The sequence below is a fragment of the Eutrema salsugineum genome, unplaced genomic scaffold, assembly GCF_000478725.1.
Source record: "Eutrema salsugineum unplaced genomic scaffold, Eutsalg1_0 scaffold_15, whole genome shotgun sequence".
In the NCBI taxonomy this organism is placed as follows: domain Eukaryota; kingdom Viridiplantae; phylum Streptophyta; class Magnoliopsida; order Brassicales; family Brassicaceae; genus Eutrema; species Eutrema salsugineum.
In genome coordinates, this window is record NW_006256867.1 from 4,711,810 (window position 1) to 4,727,171 (window position 15,362).

General features: G+C 32.6%; 1 protein-coding gene across 1 annotated transcript; it reads right to left on the minus strand.

The window, feature by feature from the left end:
- Positions 1-2,086: 2,086 nt before the first annotated feature.
- On the minus strand, positions 2,087-9,818 carry LOC112088061. The gene is made up of 11 exons (XM_024158215.1): positions 9,785-9,818; positions 9,499-9,678; positions 9,282-9,407; positions 8,999-9,056; positions 7,558-8,486; positions 7,300-7,446; positions 6,907-6,979; positions 6,169-6,824; positions 5,007-6,071; positions 2,273-2,361; positions 2,087-2,191 (listed from the first exon to the last, which is right to left on the minus strand). The coding sequence occupies exons 1-11, from the start codon at positions 9,816-9,818 to the stop codon at positions 2,087-2,089; spliced, it is 3,462 nt and encodes a 1,153-aa protein (XP_024013983.1).
- Between the last annotated feature and the right edge of the window lie 5,544 nt (positions 9,819-15,362).

Consider the following 15,362-nt stretch of genomic DNA (forward strand, 5'->3'; position numbering starts at 1 on the left):
TCAGATGTTTAGAGATTGTCAGATGTTTAGAGAGAATAAAATATCAGAAAGTAGTGATGTTCTGTTGCATCGAGTCTTTATCAGATCATCTATATATACACGTTAAGTTTTTTAAAATATTCTTACGCATAATGATGACGATTCATTAGAAACTGTTTACTTGAACCGAGTCATTTAAAACGATTTCCATTATCCGTTATATATATATATATACATATATATTAAATATAAATACAATATGATCACAACCACTAAAAAACAAATTATCTATAACTTTATAATTTTTTAAAAATATAACAAAACACAATCTATATATGTATATCTTCTTTCTATATGATTGAAAAAATTGTTTTAATTCGAAGACAAAACATATGTGTATATTAATGTTTTCATACCGATAAATCATTGTTAAATTAAGGAATTCATGATTGTATTATTATTTTTTATTATTATTTCGATATCCGAATATAATTTGGTTATTAAGGTAGCTAAAAATGTATATATACTGGACTCATTAATCAATCATGATTTAATATTATTGATATAGGTATACCAGATATTATTAAGCAAATAAACATCTAAACATTAAACGAATCTAAATCTCTACAAAAATATTACTGATTTTGATTTTTCTGAAAAACCATCAAGACTAAACACGATTGTGTCCATATCGTAGAATATCTTTACTATCACGATCATAAAGTTTTTTATAAGGTCTTGGAAAAGACAATTATAGTTAGAAGTCTATTGAAAATTTATGACGATAGTCAGTACGTTTTCCTGTGACAAATAGTCGAAGTATATATATATTTCCTAATATGTTTACCTTAGGCAAGTATCCTGATCTAAAGTATGTTTACTTTAAGCAATTACTCTGACTATACCAAAAATAATGCAAATATTTTCCATAACAGAAGCCACATAAATCTTATAAAAAGGACATAGCCTGACATCGAACCTAACAATATGAGCTATATAAAACACATATAATTCATAAAATATAGTTTGATAATACATCACAAAATTATTATATAAACAATAAGAAAATATTAAACAAAAGCACTGATCTTAGTTTTAAAAGCAGGCATAAAATTACTAAGTAATGAGTTCGATAACACAAAGAAGAAACAGTGTAAATAGAGAGGCACAATAGAGGAAGTCTACAAATAACATCAAACAGTCGATGCTCTCGTCCGTAGTTGGTTTCGCCTACGAAAGTGATAAAAAGTCAGTACCAAAACGTTTTAATAAACATTGAAACAATAATATATATAGACCCCAAAATTTTAAATACTCACGTCGCTCTAAATGCATCAACTTCTGCATCGATAGGATTGTACAAAAAATCTGAGCATAGATCATTATATCGGAGAACCACAGACTTCTTATCGACTCCTAAACAACAATAGACAAAAGTTTTATTCAACATTCAGATTTTAAGACATATATGAGGAAATATGTATATACCTTGGCCATTTGTCATCTTCCAGAACCTAAACACCCAGACAACCGATTCACATGTGTTTCTCAGATATACATCATGGAGATTTATTGCTAGAGAACCACGGGCGTAACATGCTAACCGACCTTCTCTTCTGCCACAAGAAAAAATAATACGAAAATTAAAATATTTGGTTAAGACTTTATATGTTAACATTCTTTTACATATAAATCAATGGACATGATTCATAATACCGTGCATCTACTATCTCAAATCGGAGATAAGCGAGATTCTCTTCATAAGCATCATTACTTGCATTGCAGAGTGGGCCCATATTCACAATAGTTCCCATAACGTCTGATAATAAACGTAATAATAAACTGAATTTAAATCTATTACAAAACTTAACATATATGTTTAAAAATTATCATGCACACCGATAAACTTGATTAATTCTTATAAAAAGTTAAAGATGAAATTCTTACCAATCAGATAGTCAAAAGGAATGGCTCGATCCACAATATCATAAAATCAGAAGCAATGGAGATACAAATTGTACGACCTCGTTCGAATAGGGGTGATAATAGTGACAAAAGTTAACTGCAAACGATGTTTATTGATCGTTGTAAGCATTGATCCAATAGCTTATTTAACATGAAAGTTGAAAACCCGAATCCACTGTCCCTGTTTGATTTCTTTCCAGCGAGTGGGAAACTCGTTTGGCATAGTGGTTGCAGCGATCCGAGTACCCTAGAAAAATAACACAGCCAAAAATAATCATTGAATAATAAACAGAAAACATAAAAGAATAACTTCAAAAAAGACACATACTTTGATATCAGACAAAACCATCTCGATAGTATTTCCGAAGAATGTTGAATGCTTCCAGAGCCTGACAACCTTGACAGATATTAACCACCCTGTTTTGTAAGTATCCAAACATGCAACATTGACAACATCAGACATTTTAGAAACTTTTTTTTTTCTTCTTTTCGTTCGATAACTCTGAATAAGTTTTATAAAGAGGAAAACTAAAAGTGACGGAGTATGAAAAATTGTGTTAAATATGAAAAGGACAGACTATGCAGTTGAATATGCAGTTATTCTTTCTTATAAATTCATTTTCGTTTGAATTATTTTAAAAGAAAAAATTTGAACAGTTACCATTTAAAGCTCCTTATTGTCAAAACCAACAACAATACACTAATTTATGTCAAAACACTTCCATATTGATATTGACCGATTTGTTCGTTTTACGTGCCAGAGAGAATATATTCCATGTTTTAAGTTTCACTAAAGATACACGCAATCTCAATAAGTAAATATACTATTTTACTAAATATAAAAATTTGCTAAATTGCAACACTTTCCATAAAATAATATGATCTCTCTCTATAGCTTTTGTTATTTGGACAATTTTATGTTTCAATATTTTAGGAAATGATATATTCATACAACATCATAACAAAAATGACATTTATGTAGACTTATATGTTATAACCTTATGTATCTACTTGAGCAATTATCCTTAAAATTATATGAAACAGGAAACCTGGAAAGTCAAACGGTTAGGTGCAAACATAAAGTCGCATAATCTTCTCCATAAAAAAATTGAAAAGTGTGACAATTGATTATTATTGCACACCTTATAAAGACTGACTTGAGGTTTTCTTTTCAAAAAACTTTAAAATATTTTATAAGTAGCCTTATCGTTTCGGAGAGCATTCATAAGAACATGGCGAACACAAACAAAAAAAAATTCGATGAAAATGGCTTGTTGATCATCAATCCCCCACCATTGGTAATGAGATTCGGTGTCGTGGAACCTAAGTCACCACCTTCACCAACAGATTCCGAGATAGAGCAAGAAGAATTATGGGAACAATTACATTTATTCACCGCATCAAATCAGAAAGCCAAACAGAACACTCCTCAGGTAATACATCCTATTCACTAAAGTTTATTTTAATCATGACTTACACAATGAATTGTAAAATCTGTATATTCTACTTATGGAGGATGACAAAGGCAACACATCTAATGAGACACCCCAATCAAGTTGCACAAAACGAAAACACGACCTGATTCTAGATCTGAAGATAGGGTTGAAGTGCATGCGTTGCGGTTTTGTGGAGACAGAAATTCGACACATGGATACCGCCGAATGGGTACGTAATCAGAAATATATTTAGATTCATAATGAAAAGTTGTCTAAAATCTATGTTATTGAGTCATTATATTTTGTTATTGATTGCCCATTGAACTCTATGTTTTAGAAATAATTCATGTTTAAATATAATATTGAGTTAGTTTAAAGCTATATAATTTACAAAAATCTAAATTGGATTGTTTGTGTCTGTGCTTAAAGGGAGAGGAGAAGGAACGTAAAAAGAGGAGGTCTGGAGTTTAATCAATAACCATATCAGTTTCAAATCAATTTCATGTTTTTTTTTTCCTGTTTGCAATGACCACTTTAAAGACAGTATGTACTTGGTTTTATTTTCTAAAAACTATTAAGTTTATTTCGATGACATGATAATTTGGTTTTGGAGCATTCTCGATATTTACAACTACGTGACAATGTTCATCATATGAAATGTCAATAAATGCTCAATAATATGCTACAATTTAAGTTTTATTAAAATATGTTATCGAATTGAGTTTGTCATTGGAATATCCGACTACAGTTAAACGTCAGAGATCAAACCATTAATACATCACATCCAACTTAGTGAAAAATCGAAAAACATCAAATCTATTAAAAACTATAAAACCGAAAGTAATGGTCTTATATAATAAAAAGAACTAACATATTTCGAGATACATAGAGACAACAAACCACAAAACAAAACACAGTAAAAAGAACTATCATATCTTGTCAAAAACCTCCTTGTAGACGACATTCAATGTTTTGTTTTGTGGTTTGTTGTCTATATCGGTGATCAATATCTTCAAACCTTCTCTGGATGTAACCCTCGATACAGCGACATAGAGTTGCCCATGAGTAAATACCGGCCTTGGAAGATACAAACCAACCTTTTCGAGTGTCTATCATTGGCTTTTATTTATAGTCATTGCAAAAGCTAATGTGATAGGAAACTGCTTGCATCTCATTCTGAAAGGAAGCTTCATCTCCGAAGGAGAGAGGAATATTCTAGGAATCAGTACCTTTTCACCAACCTTGCTACCTGTTATTATCTGAGCCTGGAGAACATAATTAGCCATCTTAGTAATGATGAGCCTTGTGCCATTACACAACCCATTCTTAGGGTCGATATAGAGTACCCTCTCTCAACTTCAGGACATGATTAGGAAAACCAGACATCTTGATACTATTTAAAAACTCCTCGGTATAAATCATATTGTTGGAAACACCTTTATTCTTACTGGCTACACTCTCTGAGGGTACTTCAGATGCATCATTGTAATTGGCAACTTTTTCAGCCGTATCAATGCTATCACAACTAAGATAGGTCCTTTCAACACATGTTATATACAAAACAATCGTTGTATTATATAAATATAAACAAATAAATTAAGAGGAACTAAAACAAAATAAACATACCCGACAACTTTGAAAGCATGTAATCATTTATCGTATCTACATCATCGTTTCTTGGACTCAGTATGGCACAGTCTTGGAAAAATTTAGGATCAGTCTCTTTCGAAAATGAACTCCCATAAATTTCTTTGACGATCGTTTTTATAGGATCTTTACAGTATTTAATCAACAGATCATCAGGAATATCAATCACGGCTTCACCACTTCCATCGTCATTTATCGTTCCATCACCAATGTCTAAGATCCACTTTGTAAAGGCAGCTTGTTCAAGCATCGCACGGCTATTATCTCCAGCTATAAGTCGCATGTTCTGTGTAAGTCTCAACACTCTACATTTGTACCACAGAGGTGACAAATTCAAAGTGGCCATAAGTATCTCTGTCTTCCCGGCATTTGGAATCACTGGCAATATTTGCCTGAAATCACCTCCTAAAACAATGACCTTGTCACCAAAGGGCTTATCAACTTCTAATATATCACGCATCGTTCTATCTAGAGTCTCAAAACAGTCTTTAATCATCATCAACGCCTCATCCCATATAATGAGTTTAGCAATCCTTATCAGGTCGGCAAGATTCGAGTCCTTCTTGATTGAACAGAAGGTAAACTTATTAATCACGATAGGGATTGTAAATCTTGAATGCGCAGTTCGGCCTCCTTCTAATAACAACGCAGCAATCCCGCTCGATGCAACCTTAAGAACAACATCACCTTGGGAACGTAGAGCAGATCCTAATAGACTCCACAAATAAGTTTTACCAGTACCTCCAGAACCATAAACAAAGAACATACCTCCTTTGTTCTTATTTACTGCTTCTAGGATCTCATCATAAACATTTCTCTGTTCGCTGGTTACAGTGGCTAACATCTGCTCGTTTCTAACTCTAAGAGTTTCGCGATTGTAATTCCTCTCATCCCGAATAAGAGGACTATCACGTGACTCCAGAGTAATATCTTCAGGAAACGGAATAGGTGTGAATTCTTTTAAGGATCTCCCACTTACACGTAAAAGAAGTTCTATTTCGACCAGAGTAAAGTCTTTAACTTGCTCCTGAGATAGACTAACAGCTACACAATTTCAAAAAAAATTACAAAAGATAAATTAGCTATCAATATCTTAAAGATATATAATAACAACAACGCAAACAATAACTATACGACTTACTTTGATCCCTGGCAGCCTTTCTGTAATTATATATGATGTCATCTGATAATACCTGCCATGTAGCATCCCAAACTCTAGAAGGAATGGATATACTATGAGTAGTGAGCAGGATCACAAAAAGACGACGGAGATAATTGACAGAAAGCCACAATCCAGCCTCATTGATGGCCTCAATATATTCTTTGTCATCATTCAATAATCCATACGCATAGCAAGCGTCTTTGAACGAAGAATGTAGAACTTTGTTGACCGTTTTTATATCGTCAAAACTACGTGGTCCTTTGACTAAATTAAGCAGAAGCCTTAAATAATACGCTTCACCTGCCCCAATGGGTACGTACGTGATTCTACCAAGAGCAACTCTCCTTGATCGTGGCGTCCATATCCTGTTTGGGTTATTCCACACAAATCTCGTAGGAAGTTGCGCATAAGTTAACGTCCTCGCCAGTTCATACTTATCGTTGCACTCCATCCAAGCAATGAATTTTGACGTACCAACTGAGACACAATTAATAACCTCGTCACCTGGATCATCCTCGTTGTATATGACCATTTGCTGGTTCGGTAAATGAAAGGGTAGTTTAACTACAGAAACCCTGCGATGGTGAGTATGATTACCAAAAATTCTCCACGTAGACTCCGAAGGTGCTACATACCTATATAGAAAGACATTATTAAATAATGGAAGATTGGAATTTCAAAGATATAAAATATGTGAACAAAATGTTTAAAACATACCTACAGTTGAAGTGTTTCTTAATCTCGTTTTCCTTATCATCATTCTTGATAGTTGCACGGATGTAGTCAGCACCTTTATGAATATATTTGAATAGATACTTTACTGATCGAGATTGTACACACCATTCAACGTTGATATGAGCCCTATAAAGCAGTGTGAGGCTCCTATTATAAGAAACCACAAATCCATTATCACATTCAATACCCTTTTTAACGATAACTTTCTTGTCATTATGTCGCCTGTATATAGGATATCTAACATCATCTATTTTAGTGATCGGACTGAAAGGTTTTGGAAAATACTTTGTACATTTTCCTTCAGCCATGCAAACACTATCCTTATTCAAAGCACCACATGGTCCATGCATCATGACATCTCCTACTATCTCATACAGCGTGGATCAATATCCTTGTTAGGAATCTCAGCACATATTATCTTATCAATGTCATCACCAGTTGGTAGCTTGTGACCAGCCTCTAAAAAAAGAACGATGTGTGCATGAGGTAGTCCCCGTTTTTGAAACTCAATCGTGTAGATCGCTGCAACGAATAAATTGTAGTTTTTAAAAGATTAGTTAGCATGATCATCTAGCAATGGTATGGACATTATCTTGCTAAACGAAATAATATACTTAGTTTAATTAAACATACCGGCTTTTACGACATCTAACACATTTTCTTTGGTGAGTCTGTGCATGAGATCATCTAGTTTCATCTTGAACACTCGCGTACATATATCTGGCCTATCCTCTTGCTTCAAGTTATGTCTTTTTAGGTGCCTGGTAATCTCAGGCCATTTGGGATTACACGTTAAGGTTATGAAAAGATCCGGAAAACCAAAATGCTGGCAAGTAGTCATTGCATCTAGATAATGTTGCACCATATACCTTGTACCACCAGTATAAGAAGAAGGTATAATAATACGTTTACCCTTTTCAGAAAGATCAGTGTCACCTTCATCAACAGTTTTCTTTATCTTGTCATAATTTTCGCAACGAAGTTTAGACTGATTCATTGATATGAAACGTAGTCTATTAGTCTCAATCATCGTGTACGCATCCACTAAGAACTGCTGGAACAATATTCCAGATAAAGGGATGATTGGTGACTCGCCAACCCTCTCTTGTATGCGGTAAGAAAAAAACTCTCTCATAGTAATATGCAACCTTTTCCTCCCTTGGGTATCTACAAAACCAATAACGATACCAAGTCTGAACCCGTCCTCGCCATAGGAAAACAATAATGGATATTGCAAAGGCAGATACGCAGGATGTAGTACACTGATCCTTTTGAGATTCCCAGTCTTTTTACACTCGATGATGATATCACATGCATCTATCTCATGATTGAAATCATTAGGTATCAATGCAGCAACTTCATTATTAGCTGGTAGATTCTCAGTCCTTCCATCACTTTTCCTGTCACACTTTAAAATTATTCTTAACCGGCTTGTATCATCGTTAGGATCAAACTTTTCTCGAACGTTTCGTAATGCATCCACATGTTTGTTATGTTTATCTAGCATATTTTTTATTTTCTCAACAACCTTCTCTCGCAATTTATCAGTTGGTCCGGTTTTCCTATAAAATTTTTAAAATAAATTCTTATAACAGTTAGAACCACATAACAGTTAATAACAATACATATATGTTTTAAAATTGATCTCAATGATTAAATTAAATATAAACCAAAAGAATAATAATCATACCCATAAGCAGCTATTCGGTTAGATGTTTTATTTGCGGTATCATATATATATATATAGCTGTAAAAAGGCTGGTTCTTTTCCAGGAGGTGGTAGCAAATCCCCTATAGAATGGTAGTTCTCCCCACTCATCTGGAAAATGTAAGGACCTTTCCCATAGTTGATTTCTTTATTTATTTTTCCTCCCAGAGAAGTGAAAGAAACATCATATTATACGCCCGGATAAACTCACGAAAGTGATCACGCGAATCACCATCATTATACATCAATGCTAATAATAAATTCGGAGGGGTTTTAAGAAGTGGAAGAACGACTTTACCCTGACCACAACACATGGAGAATATAGGCTTCCCACGACGATATCGTTTACCCAACCTCTCTCCATACCACATATAAGCCTTACAATTACCACATATATAGGAAGGATCACCATCGTCGTAATAACCTGATTAGAATAATATTCATTGCTTAGTATTAATTACACGATAGTTATATATTATGTATTAAATGAAATATATTAGTCCAATGAAAACCATAACCTCCATCTTTCAGACCAGGGCTAACTGATTCCAATAAATCTGTTCTAGTAACAACGGTCTCGGTTGCATCCTCATCACAAAAATCAGAGGATTTAGCACGTTTTTTTTGGGTCTTCCTTTCTTTTTATTACCAGGCCTCGGTTTTTCCATATCCTCACTTTCCGACATAGAGTCTTCATCATTATCCCTATCTGACTCAGAATCAGTAGCAATAAAGCAAGCAAACTCTTCGGTGTTGATAGAAGTAGCCAAAAGATCTGTTTGTTTTTTTAATGGAAAAAATAATAAGTGTAAAACAGGCATATAATTATTAATCTACATTGTAATTACTAAAAAAGATGATCAAACCAATAGCTTCTTCTCTTTTTCTCCTCTCACGCATGATATGCATTCTTCTCTGCTGTGCATTACGAATTCCCTGGGGTGTTAGATCAGGAACTTCATTGATATTGTAACAAAACAAACCTCCAAGTTGGTCAATATCGGTTACACTGGTAGGAGTATATCGTGCGTTCTTAGCATTACCACCTACAAATTCCAGTTAATAGTAAGCAAATTTATAACACGTGAATGTTTTAAAAATGTAATTTACTTAAAATAACACCTTTATTTGGAGCAATCGACAAAGATGAACCTTTTTTCCGAGGACGCCCAAGCTTACTTTTCATTTTTTTCTGGTGAATAGCACGAAAAATAAAATTGTGTTATCTAAATACACAATCATTAACAAACTATATATATATATATATAATATTATATTACGCGATAATGCAAAATATACATTTTAGCTTCTCATAATAAAATAATATTTTGGTAATAAAAGGAATTTCGAAATAGAAAACCTCACGATAATGTTAACATTACTTATTTTTCGCGATAATATGCCTATCTTCTCTAATGCACCATAATACTCCAATATCGAAAATTTACATTTTTCGTGATAGTGTTAAAATACTATTGAAATACTTCTACATTACAATAACGCGGACCTATAAATAATTATTTATTATTCCAAATATGCAGAGTTAATCCTAAAAATATACCTCTACATTACAACAAATATATTATCCTAATATTTTTATGAAAACCGAAAAGACTATCGTTATATTTCTTAGAACTTGAATATTATCCCAAAAAATATGGTTATTTAACATATCATCTCAATAAGTTATATCACATATTTTTTCGTGGACAATTATACTATAATTCGTTACGCAGGCGTTTTGGGGATAACTGTGAACATCGAAATCCATACATGAAAATAATAATTAAAAAATATTATTTTCATACACTGCCTCAAAAGTCAGATTTTATTCAAATCACATACGATGTTTAACACAAACCATAAAACCTAAAAATAAAAATTGATATAAAATAATTCCAAAACATTAGCACGGAACTCGTAACATCAGGGTCTAACGACTGAATATCAACTCTCGAAACTGATTGACCTCAAAGCATGGCGAATTTAGAATAACTTGTGTGCAATCATACGACATAGTTGCCAAGAAACACCCTGTATTATCGAACAAACGAAAATCAAATCATATTTGTCGCATATGCTGTACAACCATCTCATATCAAAAAATAAAAATACATTGTCGAACAATTATCTTCGCAAAACGAATGATGCAAATAATGACATCTTGTTTACATCCACCCAACTCACGAAGAAAAGTTTCAGCATAATCACCTTTCGAAAAACATGATAAACGTCGATTCCTAAAGTTTCCCATCAAACAAATATCAGTCTGAATTAAACTTAAAAATTCGGTTTTTAAATTCTATTAACATAAAATAGATTACTTTTCGTTTTCGAGATCGAATCTTATTATAGTCTGTCTAGAGTATCCTAAGGATCCAATTCTATCGTGAGAGTTTCCAACGTTGACAACCTTACCGATTAAATCTGTTTTTTAAGAAAAAAATGAATATCAATTAATCAATATAGTAATTGAATGACAAATCAGTAATGAAAAATACACCGAATACTCACCCACACAGAAGTTAAAATCAATAGTCCCATTCATAATATCTTCGAAAACAACGAACGAAAAATAACCATTGATATCTAAAGTATAAGAGCTTGCACATGTTGTATCACTGGTAAGTTGGATCATATAAGGATGTGTACTTGGCTTAAATTCACCAGTAAGAGGCAATAGATTAAAATTTATTAGAAGAACCCAATCTCCCTCGTTACATATCCTCGAATACTTATCATAAATTTCAATCGGTGCAGTTACATAAATCTTCTGTCCCTGAAAAGTAAAGACTCAAACATTCAAACATTTATCATTACAAAAACTAAAATATAATCATGAAATTGATGTGTTATACCTTCCAATCCCCCATTATAAAGTCTAACGTGCGGTCACATTCAGGAAATCTTTTAAATTTCCGTAAGCCTTTTAGTCTTCCATATATGCTTGGTAGGATCAAGTTCGGAAATTCCAAACAGATTTTGATCATATTTTTTATGTACGGCGATAGATAGGAGATAAGCCATTTAAGTTAAACGCAAACCCAGAGCGTCAAATCAATTACAACGATTACGTCCAAAGGTACCTTAAATAAACATAGCATAGACAATATTTAAACCAAACTTTTATTTCTTATTTATACAATTTAAAATAAAATGATATATCGAATATTTTACATTTTTGAGATACCTTAATGCTTATTTTACATTTTAGGATAACATACTACTTTGATAGAAAATATCATCTCTTGATACATTCCTTCCAGATCGGGATCACAGGGATACCCTTTCCGATTTGTATTAGGGATCTATTATATTATGTTATTATAATTATAACAATTTTCCGATTTGTATTAGGAATATATCGGAGGTGAGCCATTTGCATCATTATATATAAAAACGATGTATTAGCATTACCGAGTTATATATGACGACTACTTTTTAGGTTTTATAGGCACTACATCATGTCGATCGCTGCTTGTCTTTTAGCAATAAAAAACATGACTTACACCAATGTCTCCGATATAACTCCATCAAATCAACTAACGTATTCGTGTGAAAATACTGCGTATTTTCGAGCACATCGGTGAACCTGACAACACTCTAGATTTGGTGTTGGTTGATAAAAAAGGTATTCCGGTGACTCTATATGTTCCGTGCATATCACTTCTCTGATATACATATTTTTGTTTTTATAGGGTGATAAAATACATGGATCAATATCAAAAGGGTTTATAGACAGTTTTACATCAGAAGTGAAGCAGGGAGATTCAATTATTCTGTATCGTTTTGGTGTAGTCCCTGTCATCGGAGACTTGAGGCCGACGTTGCACAATTATAAAATAATATGGAATTCTCAAACTTATTTTTCAAAGATCCCTTTCTATGATAACAACAACTACCTAAGTATTTTTGAATTTGGTAACATACACAACAATCTCCGAGACCCATTGTTTTTCGTTGGTATGACTTTAGATAAATTAATAAATAATAACAAAAAATATGTTATTTTATATCTATAAACTTTCTCAATGACTAACTAATCTTTTTATTAGATATAATTGGACACGTCGCAGTGATTGGAACATTTAGTCACAAATCATCCAAGAGCCAAAGAAAGTGGGGTGATGTTTACGTGGAGCTCCGTAACGAATCGTAAGTTTTTAAAATATGTTTCTCAATTGCAATCACTGTAATTATAAATTTTTACTACATTATATGATTATTATATGCCCAACAGAGATGCTAGATTGCAAGTGTTATTATGGAACGACTATGCACTGGACATGATGACTGCTTTATCACGGAAAAAACACAAAATTAACATTTGTGTTATACGATTCGTCCAACAGTTCAAATTTGCACATGGTTGGGCAGCGATAACCGCATACGATTGTACCGAAATTTTATTAAACCCTAACCTACCCGAAGTCGAGAGAATGCGGACCACAATCACAGAATCAGACGATAGTGTTATATTAAGTTTTTGAATAGTTTTTTTTCTTTTCGTATGTTTGGTTTTCTTTTTTATTTATGTTTTCATCATTTGATTCAATAAACGATGGTACTATATCAAAACTATGCTTATATTATTCTTTTCGTATACCTTATTTTCTTCCATTTTTAAAATATATGTTTATTATATATATACATATGTATTTTCATAGTAAAATATTATCATACTTTTAAATCAACAGCGGTATCAATGGACTATGAACACAATTTTGCATCGAAAACAAAAAGTGACACTCATTGTAAATCAAAAACAATACGCTAAAATGAGATGCTTTGCAAAACAGGTGAAGTTTATAGATATTGAATAATTTATTTATTACAGTAAAAATAAAAAATAGATATGTTGTTCAAGTACACAACCTATAAAAAACGATATAAAAAATTAATATCTCCTACGGATACTGATCTTCATATCCATCATCCAAAGGGGTAAAATCAACTGAAGTTTCAAGCCTGGAACAATATGGCAATATTATAAAATCATAAAATAGATGTCAATAGAATACATATACACAATATAACATCAGAGATGTAATTTACATACCTCATCTTTGCTATTGCCACTTCTGGAGTAGGAGGATCCTCGAGAATATCAGATATGAATCTTTCCGATTCAACTATCCACTCATCTAATTATATATACATATTCAGTACGCATATGGAAACAATAAATTTGTTAAACTTCTGATTAATTGCTGTAATGAATAGATATTAATAGTTAATATTTACGTACCTCTCCACCTATTGAAAGAGAAAAATCGCAATACAATAATATGCCTTGAAGACCTATCACGATTCGTCCAAAGTTCTTCAAATTTTATTGCCAAGTTATCCCAAGCAATACATTTCAATTTCCACTGTATATATTTACACCAACATAGAAGATAATTAACATATTTTAATATTTCAAGAAACCCAAGTCTGACACCAGATATTCTGAGGTAAGTTGTACTTACCCGAGATCTTCAAGTACAAAACGAATAAGTGGACGTTCTGTGGGTGTATCCGATGTATCGGACATATGAACTCCTCTTTGAAGTTTCTGAACAAAAGTGACAATCCCGAGAAGATCAACTGCAAAATTAAACAACTAAGTTAGAAAAAAATCATTTCTCAGTTAATGAGATAAACCAAGATAATAACATGCATGTAAGAAACTTACCAAGATATCGGTCTGTTTGAATCGACGCAAACAAAATATCTATGAATGCACAGAAAGAGTTTATTTCTTTGGAAGACTTCAGATCGGTTTTCTCAGTGATTGTATCCTCGTTGAAACGTATATGACAGTTGTTTGATGATATACTTGGATGTGGTAATCTGTCGGTAACTACAAAATTACCAAGAAAATACCACTCTCCTTCGAGCAATACATACTCGAATTTGTCAAGTATTTCAAATGGCATGGTACACAGGATGCGATTGTCCTACACAGTTTTAGTAAAAAAGAATCAATAAACGATTACATTCCCAAAACATGAACAGGGATAATCTTTTAAAATCTCATAAACTTACAAATTCATCAGCGAGAACTAACATCCGATTAGGGCAACCAATGAGAGTAAAATCATAATAATTTCTAACTACTTGGACACAAATACATTGCCCGCTGTTTGTCTTCTGAAGTTCAGAAACTCTATTACATGGAGACATTCATTATTTTTATTTAGTTTGGAGATGAAAGATGAGAAAAATGAATGTTTTTTTTATAAGACGGAGTCAATAAACGGTTATGTTTTAAAACGCGGGTTTAAAATACGTTAGAAACGACGGTTATGCTTTTAAAGGCGGGTTTTATATACTTCAGCAACGATTCGTCAAAACTAACAAAATTAAATGACAATTGGTTCAAATGTGAACTTAAATATATATTTAAGAAACGATTTGTCAAGCAGATTAAAAACTCGTACGTGACTGAGCAGTGATAACCGTATACAATTGTACCGAATGTTCAAACTCGCACATGACCGAGAAGCGATAATCATATACTTTATAGTATTAAAGTTTTTTTTCAGGTATTATTAGAAAAATAGTTATGGAATAGAAAAAACAGCAAAAAATAAAAAAGAAATATTCTATCAATTCTAGTAAGCTAAACCTAATGCACGACATGTACTTCGAAAAGAAGGATAAACGACTCCACCAAAAGTTCTAATATCATCAAAGTTACATGGACCCCTCACGACGTCTAACAAAACCCTAAGATAATAATCTT